This window comes from Octopus bimaculoides, chromosome 4, assembly GCF_046866305.1.
Source record: "Octopus bimaculoides isolate indiv1 chromosome 4, ASM4686630v1, whole genome shotgun sequence".
Taxonomy (NCBI): domain Eukaryota; kingdom Metazoa; phylum Mollusca; class Cephalopoda; order Octopoda; family Octopodidae; genus Octopus; species Octopus bimaculoides.
Genome location: NC_142931.1, coordinates 103,243,101 through 103,255,634, shown reverse-complemented (window position 1 = coordinate 103,255,634; position 12,534 = coordinate 103,243,101). Strand labels below are relative to the sequence as shown.

General features: G+C 34.7%; 1 protein-coding gene across 3 annotated transcripts in view; it reads left to right on the top strand.

Moving 5' to 3' along the window:
- Nucleotides 1–12,104, top strand: part of LOC106878792 (uncharacterized) — an 82,719-nt gene extending 70,615 nt beyond the window's left edge. For all 3 annotated transcript variants that reach the window (XM_052967323.2, XM_089351127.1, XM_052967321.2), the window contains exons 2-5: nucleotides 828–983; nucleotides 4,578–4,822; nucleotides 7,592–7,667; nucleotides 10,248–12,104. In XM_052967323.2, coding sequence (XP_052823283.2) covers nucleotides 891–983; nucleotides 4,578–4,822; nucleotides 7,592–7,667; nucleotides 10,248–10,538 — 705 coding nt within the window. In that variant the 5' untranslated portion in view covers nucleotides 828–890 and the 3' untranslated portion in view covers nucleotides 10,539–12,104. The remainder of the gene's footprint in view (nucleotides 1–827; nucleotides 984–4,577; nucleotides 4,823–7,591; nucleotides 7,668–10,247) is intronic.
- Nucleotides 12,105–12,534: the final 430 nt, after the last annotated feature.

Here is a 12,534-nt window from a genome sequence, read left to right as displayed (position 1 = left end):
ATGAAAAATACTCCTCCAGTACTGATCTGACCTCATCTACAGAATTCATATTTTATCCACCCAAATGATTTTGAAAACTGTGGAGTAAATGATAATCAGATGGGGCAATGTCTGGTGAATATGGTAGGTGAGGCATCATTTCCCATTCAAACTGCTCCATCCTTTGAAATGTCATTCTCGCTGTATGTGGGCAAGTATTATCCTGATGGAAGAACAACTTTAGTCTTGAAACTAAAGATGGTCATTTTTCTTCTAGCGCTGACTTAAGCCACCCAATCTGCTTGCAGTAGATCTCCTGTGTTATCGCTTGCTTTGAGTTTAAAAGTTTAAAGTGGACTAAACCTTTCATATCCCACCAAATAGATAACAACATCTTATGTGGGTGAAGAGCTTCTTTAGTCTGGGGTGCTGGTGTTTCTCCTTTAGCCTACCCACTGTCTTCAGTGCTTGACAAATTTATAGAGAACCCATTTCTTGCCACCATATTATTTATGTTATATATATATATATATATACATAATCACCTTACTTTGAAATTGTATGGATAATACCGTACTAAATTCTGGTGCTCCAACTTAAGTACCATATTCATCTGAGTTTATATATACATACACATATATATGCATGCACACACACACACACATACACACATATATATGTATGTGTATATATATATATATATATATATATATATATACACACAATGTAGTTTTGCAGTGTAATATGACAAAGTTTGTTTTAATGCAGTTGTTTAGATTAAATGTTAAAACACAAACAATTAACATATAGAAAATTTCAAGGAAGTCTGATATCTTTATCTATTTCAGTTAAAAGAAAAGTACTTCCCAGAGTTGAAGTTGCAGTAGAAGACTTGTAGGAACTTTAAGAAAATGCCAAAAAAGAAGAAGAAAAAGGAGAAAGTAGATGATGGATTAACGCTAGCCCAGAGAATAGAGTTGAAGAAAAAACAGAAAGAAGAAACTGTAAATAACAGTTTTTGAATACTTTTTCATTTTATTTTTGGTGTATTTTAAAAATACCATTCAACACAAATATAATTGCTTGGATTTTATGTGCACACTGTTGCAGCTTGTGCTTATAATAGTCAAAGCCTATTCAACATCAGTCTAGGGTCTGAAGAATCAAGGAGGTCCTTGAATATCTGATGATCCCATTCCTTCAAAATGAAACCTCATAGCTTTCTTTCTTCTGTTTTTTTTCTTTTTTACAGAAGTTAATAAACATTTACTTCTTCGGGTATTTTCTTTGTTGTGATTTGAAGTCATTTGACTACTGTTTCTTGCAGGGTTTTGTAAAACCTAATGAATCTCTTACTTATTCTCATGGTCTTCTGTTTGTTTACTTAGGTTTTGCACTAACATATGGTCCATCGAGTGGTGGAATCAGTTGGCGGGGGGGGGGGGGGGGGTATGCCACGCTTATATACAGAATATGTTGTGTATACCAGGGTGTTTGACAGTACCATGTTTTTTATAACTGACAAAATTCAGTTGGTGCAATTCCCACTTCATTTGAGGTGTCATTACATAAAATACCAACGAAATCCCCACAACCCAGTCACTTTGTGAGTCCCTTCTTACCTTGGTATTCCAGACACTCTGTATCATAATCATACCTTTCCTGTTTCTGTTGTTGATGACATAGAATTCTTCAGTGTGTTCATCATTGTAGTCTATTGTTGGGATGTAAACTTGTGAACTGTAATGCTGTTGGGTTTTATTTGTAGGAGTTTACCTTTTAATTGAAGTGGAGTAACTTTACATTAAGTAGTGGAATGCACAATTTCCTGTAATTGTGACCTCCACATGGTCACAGAGGACAAAATGGAAAAGGCGTTGCCCCAGAGGAGGTGAGAGAGATGCACTGGAATAGACACTCTGACTCATGGAGCTTGCACATGTGGAGGTGGATAGTTGCAGTCTATTTGACATTGGTTATCATCTTAGTACAGTGTTCTTGATGGATTTGTTAACTAGGAATCCTATACTATCTGTATGGCTGTTCTTATCACGACTGAAATGTCTTTTTTCATTCTGTGTTTCTTCAATGATCTTCCATCTGCTTTCACTGAGTCTGAGGAGGTGCCAATTGTATCTTTGTCTCATGAATGAGCTATTTTTAGTTTCACATTTTGACTTGGAGTTCTTATAGTCTATGTTTCACAAATATTTTCTCTTCCACAATATATTCTCTCTTCCACTAATATGCTATTTCAAGACACTTGTAGTGCACTTATTTTATCTTCCATCCATCTCAGTGAGAGAAAGATGTCATGGTCATTATTAATCTAGGCTGTGATTGGTATTATTTTTTGGTTAGTTCATCATTGTCATATGGCAAATCTTGGCCATGGAATCTGGCAGAGTCCATTCCACTCACTATTAAACCACGGCTAAATATTCAGCTGGTGGGCTTACCTTGGCTGTAAACATGAAACAGTTACAATTCAGTTTAAGAACTTTTTCTGCCCTAGCTGATGACTTCGTCATGGAACTAATTCACTTAGTGGCAGCATGTTAGCACCACCCTTTCATATGGTTTTATTCTTTAGCTGAAGCTGCTTATCAGGGTATGGCATTTAGAGCCACTCAAGAGAGTTAGGAAATGGATGAGGACAAGTGACAACTATCTACCATCCAGTTGGAGAGCAGCCTACCAACCATAAAAGGTAATACTTCTACCTAGAAGACCCTATTTGTGTGAATGTGTGTGTGTGTGTGTGTGCGGTGCGCGTGCACGTGTATGTGTATTTATAAATAAAAATTGATCAAGTACCCGTTATCCTGGATAAATAGTCACATAATCACTCAAACACCTCATTTAAGAAATCTCTGAAATATCATTTAATTTGATCTGGATAAGAAAACATTTGTATATTTAAACATATTTTTGTAAAACATTGAATTTTCAGATCTAATAAATCATCCAACAAAATACCTCATAGTATTTAGCTGCATTCCTTTACATTTGGAGTTCAAATCCTCCCTAGTTCAACACCACCTTTTATATTTCTACGGTCAATAAAATACATAGCAGTCAAATGATGTGGCTGATTTAATAGTCTATACCATTTCCTCCTGTTTCTAGATTTTGTGCTAAAGTTAATATCAACTCTTTTGCATAATCAAAATTGCTTACTTGTGTCCAGGTTTACAAAATCTACTGATAATTTCTGTTTAGTGTGGATCTTAGTCATTAATTCATTGTTCATAGTACACAATATTAGGTGAGAAGCATGTGAAGGTGAGAATGACCACATGAATGAATATTTATATAAATTTTCATATTTTTTATCATCTGGAACATTTGCATTTACATTTGTACAACAATTATTTTTAATTTTATGTATCAAATATATTTATTTAACCTGGTTATATTTGGAGCACAGAATGTATTTTGGTAACCAAAATTTCAGAACCATTGAAGGTTTGATTTGTTTACTCGGTCTTGATATATATTTCTAACAGATAAACAAGTGTAGTGAGATTCCTGCTGAATTTTAAACCATCACCTTTGGGTTTCTCAGCTCAGGTTCATAGCCTACAATATTGCAAAATAAAAAAAAATGCCAGGTCAGTTTGGAAAAATTTTTGTCACCATGAAAGGCATTAATGTCAATGCAAATATGACTTGACCAATAATATCAGGTGAGCTCAGATCTTCCCATCAAATAGTTAGGTCAAACCTCTTAGAAAATCTCTGCCAGTTTAGTAAAAGCTGGCAAATTAAATCTCAGACAGAATCATCCAGGAGTCATACGGAGTCATGTTACTTTACTCTGTGAGATGGTCACTCCTCAACTTCTATGTCGTCTCTTGTATGATGTTACATCATACAAGAGACAATCAAATGTGGCAGTTACAAGTCTTGATTGTATGAAATATTTTAGTGATTTATATAATATTTGATCATAGTTATTAAAGACAGAGAGGGTAGAAAAATATGAGAACATCTCATTACAAAACTGACCAACAGAGTTCTGTGTTATTCTATAAGAAAACATAGAAGTTGAGGAGAGACCATCACACAGAGTAAAATGACATGGCTCCGTATGACTCCTGGATGATTCTGTCTGAGATTTAATTTGCCAGCTTTTACTAAGCTGGCAGAGATTTCCTAAGAGATTTGACCTAACTATTTGATGGGAAGATCTGAGCTCACCTGATTTTATTGGTCGAGTCATATTTGCATTTGCATTAATGCCTTTTATGGTGACATAAATTTTCCAAAGTGGCCTGGCTTTTTATGGCAATATGGTAGGCTGTGAGCCTGAGCTGGGAAACCCAAAGGTGATGGTTTAAAACTCAGCAGGAATCTCACTACACTTGTTTATCTGTTAAAAATATATATATCAAGACTGAGTAAACAAACCAAACCACCAAAGGTTCTGAAATTTTGGTTACCAAAATACATGCTGTGCTCCAAATATCAAGGTTAAATGAATATATTTGATACATAAAATTAAAAATAAAGAGAGAAGAAAACAACATAGATTAATCATTTTTCAAAAATTAGATTGTCTATAATTTCATTTATTATTATTATTACTTTATTAGCCTCCAGTTAAAGAGGAAGCTAAGCCAAAGGTTGCTAGCACCAGTGCTGCAGATGGAAAAGAGGAAAAGGATGATGGAAACAAATCTCAACCAAAAACTGAGGACAGTCCAGCTAAAGGAGATCAAACAAACGTGCAAGAAGAAGAGAAAACGCCACAACAAAACCTAGAAGCACACAGAAACAGATCTGTTGATGCAAGTCACTTACAGATGTATCAAGAACAAGTTCAGAACCAATTTTGCAAGTATATATCATTCAGATTAATCAATATTTTATGAATTACATGGGGATTCCTTAGTATAATACCTATTACTATTACTAGGAATCCCAATGTATAGGGACAAGAGATGCATTATTTTAATACATTTCAAAAAACTTGCTCAGAAACTATGAAAATGTTATATGCAATAAAATGTGTGTGTGTGTGTGCATGTACAGACATGCATGCACACATGTGTGTATGTGTAGTGTATGTGTGTTTGTATGCATGTGTGTGTGCATGTTCATGCATGTGCATGTGTGTAGCTAATCGTCCAAGAAAACTGGTAAAAAATGGCAAAGCAAGAGTTGGTGCTGGAGAGCATGCTTGTTGTTGCATCTTCGTGATTTTCTTCAAATTTTCTCTTTTTTTTTTATTTCTAAAATGTTGGTTCTGATGGTAATAGAGCTATGTCAGTTGGTATGGTTCCGGGCTTCAGTTTTCCACAATTTTGTCTCAATTTTAAAATCTTGACTTCAGTAAAAAAAAAAAAAAAATATACAGGGTGCAATGGATAAATTTTGCCATTTCATATTTTTAATTTCGTGCATGCACATTGTTTGTTTTTGATTTTGTCGACTGCACAGTATAATAGGGTCAGATGGGCACTGTCTGTGAGAAAAACAACACCATGATACAATTTGCTCTGCCAGAAATTTGGAAATGACATACTGTACAGATTGGCATTCACAGCAGAAGCTCCACTACGAACATTTCAGAGTGTTTAGGTATCAGAGGACAGTGCAATCTGAGGACATGTACTGAGAGTGATAAAAATCAAACATCCAGTCAACATCATGGTGTTTAGAGTGATCACTACTGATGATGATGTTATGCCTCCATTCATCTTCCCACACAGCCTCATACTCAACACAGAAGCCTACACCAAGTGCCTGGAGGAGGTAGTGCTGCCCGGGGTCAAGAGGGTGGCTGCTGGAAAACCCTATGTTTGGCAACAGGACTCTGCACCATGTCACACAAGCAGAACAACTCAGTCATGGCTGTCAGACAATTTCTGCAACCACACCACCCCTAACATCTGGCTACCTAACTCCCCAGACTGCAACCCAACAGTTGAGTGAGAGACCAACAAAACTCCTTGTAACACCAAAGATGAACTGAAGGCAAGGATTACAACAGCATTCACCAACTTAAACAAGGAGACCATCCAGAAGAGTTGCAGGAGATTCTGAAGTCATCTGGAGGCCGTGGTTGAAGCCAATGTCAATTTTATTGAATAAATTTACTCTTTAGTATTTCAAGATATATTTATGTAATTTTGGTAAATATATCAATATATCTGTTCAAATGAGATGTCAGTGTTATTTTCATTTTCGCATAATTTAGGTGACAGTTTATTCACCACACCCTGTATATATATATATATATATATATATATATATATATAGCTTTGTAGTCTTTTCCTGATGGCTAATTCACTGAAGAGGGTTTTATGAAGAAATCATTCTTCCTTTATTCTAATCACATGATCTAATCATTGTGTCTACTATCGTTTGATGTTTAAGACAGTACAGAGCTTTTGTAGTTATATATGTGTGTACACACACACATCTCGCCCACTTTTCTAAATGTGAGTGGAGAATAGAAAAAGCTTTAGCGGCTAGCGGTCAATCATGGTGGCTGTATATATAGGTGTGGTTGTGTGGTTAAGAAGGTTGCTTTGCAGCCACATTTTTCAGGTTCTGTCCCACTGCATGGCATCTTGGGCAAGTGTCTTTGATATAGCCCCAGGCTGACCTAAGCCTTGTGTGAGTGGATTTATTACACACACATATGTATGTGCGAGTGTGTATGCTTGTGTCTCCTTGTCTTGACATTGTTTGATTATTGTAGATGAATATCCATCATTTTCGATATTCTGCAAAACATATATGGGGAAATCAGTGGCATAGCTAAGAGAGGAGGAAGGGGAGTGATCCTCCCACCACCACTATGAGCACATTTTACAAAATTGGCGCCATTTCAACAAATTTTTAAAACTCTTTAGTTACCTATATCAGTAGTAAGTTTCACACACAATGATGTCGATGAAACATGAAATTAATGAATGAAGAATGCAATTACGTATACTCTTTTACTTGTTTCAGTCATTTGACTGTGGCCATGCTGGAGCACTGCCTTAAGTCGAGCAAATCGACCCCGGGACTTATTCTTTGTAAGCCTAGTACTTATTCTATCGGCCTCTTTTGCCGAACCGCTAAGTGATGGGGACATAATCATACCAGCATCAGTTGACAAGCAATGCTAGGGGGACAAACACAGACACACAAACACACACATATATACGATGGGCTTCTTTCAGTTTCCGTCTACCAAATCCATTCACAAGGCTTTTGTCGGTCCACGCAGTGGAACTGAACCCAGAACCATGTGGTTGGTAAGCAAGCTACTTACCACACAGCCACTCCTGCGCCTATGTAATAACTTATGAAATACTTCATATAATATAAGAGAAAGGAGTTAAAAATTGTTTGGTATGTGTCACAATATATTTTTTTATGAGCTCACTACCTCTACCTTTAGCACCTAGCTGTACCTTTGGATACAATGTAATGTTAGTGAACAGCGCTTGAAGCAATGTTGATATAATTATGCATTACTTCTTATATTGATTTATTGATGAGCTAAACAAAAATGAACAAATTAGATGTTAATACAATTTACAAGCACTTTTTTGAAAGCAGAGATTTTGTTTCAAATAAAATGTATCAGATTTCCAATGTTTCCCAACAGGCAAAAATCTATAAGAAATGAGGACCAGAAAAATGTCTATTTTGATATTCTCCAAAAAACAAGCAACAAGAAATCTGTAAGTATTCGTAAACATATATATTTTTTGTTACCTGTTTAAGTCATTAGACTGCAGCCATGCTAGGGAACCACCTCGAAGACATTTTAGTTGAATGAATTGACCCCAGTGCTTATGATTTTAAGCCTGGTACTTATTCTAACAATCTCTTATTTGAATAGTTAAGTTACGAGGCTGTAAACACACCAAAACTGGTTGCCAAGTGGTGATGATGGGAGACAAGTACAGACACATATATCTATGTATATACACACATCACAGATTTTTTCATTTTCTGTCTACCAAATCCTTGGCCCAAGGTTATAGTAAAAGACACTTGCCCAAAGTACATGTTACAGAGTGGGACTGAACCTGGAACTATGTGGTTGAGAAGCAAACTTCTTACCACACAGCCATATCTGCACCTTTAAAAAGTTTTCCAAATTGAATGGAAGATTGTCAGGTAAAATACTTTGTACTTTGTAAAAGGATGGTGGCTAGATAGTGGTATTAGTGATTGCATACAGGCAAGTTTGATTTGTGATGTTGGAGAATTCATAGAGACAGTGGAGTCTGGTTAAAACTAATGGTTGCTTATAATCATCATGATTGGTTAAAGGACTTTATCACTGACTATTAGGCCTAATGATAAACTTGAGACATTGCTGCATTTTTGTTTTTTTCATTTGGTACATATTAAGATTTGTTGATCATCTAGTGTCTTAATGGGTGACTACAGACATTAGTGTCAAGAGATATTGATACAGGAGTTGAGAAATAATGGATTCAAACAGTTGTGCTTGATCAGGTACTCCCCAAAATTTAACATTAACAATTATCTTTCCAAGTCTTAGGTCATATAATAACCAACATTCTAACAACACAGTATGTTTAGTGTCAGAATAACCTAATTATTACTTGTAGTTTCAAGTTGATTCTTAATATATCTTTACTCTCGTGTGAAAATTAAAAACTTCTCAAAAATAAAAATTTTAAGATATTTCCTTGTAAGAATTTAAATTTGATAAAAAGAAAATTGATATGAAAGTGTCTGAATGGCTGAAGTATATAGGTGACAAAATTAATATGAAAGCACAGTGTTTAAGAGACTAAAATGTAAATGCTAGTAATTGTTGTATGCTTAACTAAGAGTTATTAATCAAACCAGGTCACCATGATTGTTCATGCATTTATAAAGTGTGCACACTGGATAAAGGTCACTTGAAATTAATACCACTCAAATTTCACTATTACTGAATGTACGAAAGAGATATTGAGTTCCATTTTGCTTGATGTAAATTTGGGGAAAGTATTGAAGTCATTTTTTTTTTCGTTTAGCACATCATTCAGTAATACAAGATAAAAGAATTACTTCTCCTCATTTTAACTAATAAACTGTACATTTAATACATCTATCTTTCTTCCATTCTACATTCTTTACTAATGATGTGTCTCACTCCCTACAGTCTTTATTAAACACATACCCAATTCTTCCAGACACTCCACACTTAATATCTCCATTGTTCACAACTGAAATCATTGAGTTCCTTCTACACAATCTTGTCCAGGCTTGTGCCTGAAGAAGGCATATCAGTGGTCCTATAAAAATGAGGGATGTCTCAGTAAATAAAAGAGGTCAAATATTCCATAAATGTTCTCTTGTGATCTTGCATGACAACACTGCTATCAGATCATTTAATCCTTTGATACCAACCCACCTGAAATCGCCTCTGGCTCTGTAATACAAATGTTTTGTTTTCAAAAGTTCTGAATTAAAATCTTCCACCAAATCTAAGTCACAATTTATGTTCCTAATACTAGCTTAACCCTTTGAGTCCTCACCTCCTGAATCTTACTATACTGTAGCACTCCACTGGTGCTACAATATAGAGCGGTGCTATGGTATAGATAAAAATAAGCCATCCGCCAGTAAATCAGTGTTATGGGCTTAAAGAATTAAGGATAACTAAGTTATTTTATAAGATTCTTTGTTATATTTAAAATTAATTAAAAGAAACATAGAGCATCTCAACAGAAATATGGTAACAAAAAGGTTAAAAACGCTAAGACTCCAAGAAACTCTGAAAATAGCCAACAAAAAAGGCTTGGGAGAAAATTAACAGACTCTTTTATTACAAATGATAATCATTGGTGGAAAAAAAGGGGGGCTAAGAAAAATTGAATGAAGTTAGTTTGGCTGTCCTCTCAGATGCTTCAATGGTTTCACATGAGCATGATATCCATCGTGGTCCCCCATGCATGTTCTTAATTCAACATTCGTCATTCCACTGTCCTGAAGCTAGTTGTTCACAAAGGTTAAACGTTTTCTTCCTCTGTTGATTCTTCCTACAACCAACTGCCATAAGACAATTGGCACCAAGGTCCTTCTGGGTACCTGATGCAGTGACCAACAATTCACATCCTTCTCTGCTGAATCTTCTCAGTTACTTTGGGTAGATCTTGATAAAGCTGCTCATTGGTCAAATGAGCTCTCCATGTAACATTCAGAGCCATTCTTAACATTCTTGTGTAACATTGTGTACTATAAGTCTTACAATATACTAAAGCTTTATAGTAATAATCAGTGTTATTATTTTGCAGGACTTTTCATATGGTTATCTACCACCAACTATTTGTCTACCAGAACAGACTTACACGGCTAGAAGAGCTTACCAAGTATTTTGTCAGTATCATACACATATTGATTCAATAAGTCAGTTTGTGGAGAATAACCTTAAAAATATAATTGTTATGAACTCACAAAGATACAGTGAAGACAACCAATGTCTTATAGAACAAGGAGAAGATTTCAATAAGCTCCGATCACTTCAAACATATTTGCTAAGTGAATCAATGCAAATGGAAATGGATAGATTTCTGGCTGACCTCTGACACAAAGTAACTTTGACACTGAAATATATAACTATGACCACTATATTCTTAGAAAATTTAAAAAGAACATAGATGCAGTGAGCTGGCGGCATTTCGTGTCTTTACATTCTGAGTTCAAAATCCACTGAGGTTGGCTTTGCCTTTCATCCTTTTGGGGTTGATAAAATAAGTACCAGTTTAGCACTGGTTTTAGTCAGACAAATGGACCCTAGTATTTATTTTTTTAAAGACTAGTACTTATTCGATCAGTCTCTTTTAGAGAACTGCTAACGAGGTTGTAAACAACCAACATCAATTGTTAAGTGGTGGCAGGGCAAACACAGATACAAAGACACACACATATACATCTATCTATCTATACATGACAAATATGTTTGTATACAATGGGCTTCTTTCAGTTTCCATCTACAAATCCACTCACAAAACTTTGATCAGCTTAGGACTATAGTAGAAGACACTTTCCCAGGGTGCAATACAGTGAGACTGAACCAGGAACCACATAGTTGGGAAGCAAGCTTCTTAGTACATGATCATGCCTGTGCCTCAGGTCAATTTGATCCAGATGCAATATTGATTTCAAATTTTGGGACAAGGTCAGAATTTTCAGGGGAGGGGGTAAGTTGATTAGATTGACCCCAGTGCTCAACTGGTACTTATTTTATCGACCCTAAAAGGATAAAAGGCACAATCAATCTTGGCAGAATTTGAACTCAGAACATAAAGATGGATGAAATGCCACTAAGCATTTTGTCCAGGATGCTAATGATTCTGCCAGCTTGATCCCTTAGAAACATCTGCAATATTAACCAAACTAGTTTGTATATAATTATTAATCTGTGATAACAATGCTTTCTGGTAATTATTAATCTCCCCCACCATTATTGGTATTCACAAGCAGTGATCTCAAATAATTAACACAAATGTGTGTGTGTGTGAGTCTATTATTTTAACATGAAACTCCCATATTGGTATCGGACTATTTGGAGCATGAAATGAAATAAAAGGAATAGATTGGTGGTTTTCTAGACATCCCTATGGTTACATCTTTGCAACTGGCTCAGAAGACAGACTCAGTAAATGGTAACCTGAAAATACATTACAGGGTCCTTTTGTGTGCATGTAAGCTAAGTTCCATCTTGAGAAGCTTGGTAGTACCTCAAGTGACACTGGTTAAAAGTGATTTAAAGCAATGAAAATGTAGACAAGAGAAAAATAAACACGGACGTATCAAATAATAACAAATAAGAATTTATTTGAAGAAATTTCAATATTTTAAATGTGAAAACAGAAAAATTATAAGAGTAAAATTTTAATAATTTTTAGTAACCATTAAATTCCAATAAAAAAATCAAAACTATTTGTTTAAAAAATATTTTTTTAATTGAATAAAACAAAAAAACATAAGATAAAATGTGAAAGTTTATTGAGGCACCAAGTTTAGGAAATAAAAACTTTGATATTTTACTGTGTTTATTAAAAAAATTTTTTTTTATAGAAATTTGAATTATAAAAATATTTGATAGAAAACATCTGAAGTAGATATGCTCTGACTTAAAATAAAAATACATAAAGGATAAAGAGAAAAAGAAAGTGAAAGTAGGTTTGAAAATGGAGATTTCAAACAAAACCAGTTACAGAAAGCTTTCACCGAGAAATTAAGGAGAATGTTTTATTCTGTATAGTTGAAATTTTACTTATCATTTTGAGAGGCAAAGATAAGTGATTCTGATACTCTTTTTGTTGTTAACTCTTTGTATTTTTGATGTTAGACTGATACTTCTAAAATGAGGCTTTCCAAATATGGCTCTGGCCTCATAATTTCATGAGTTCTAGCAGAAATATACAAAGAGTAAACTTCAAAATGAATATTTTGAAAGGAGATAGATAAAATCATATTTTGGTTTCTGATTAAAGTCTCTTCTAGAAAAAAAAAAGTAATGAAAATAAAAATGCTATTGTAGATTGTGCAGTAAGAATAATCTAAACCATAGTTATA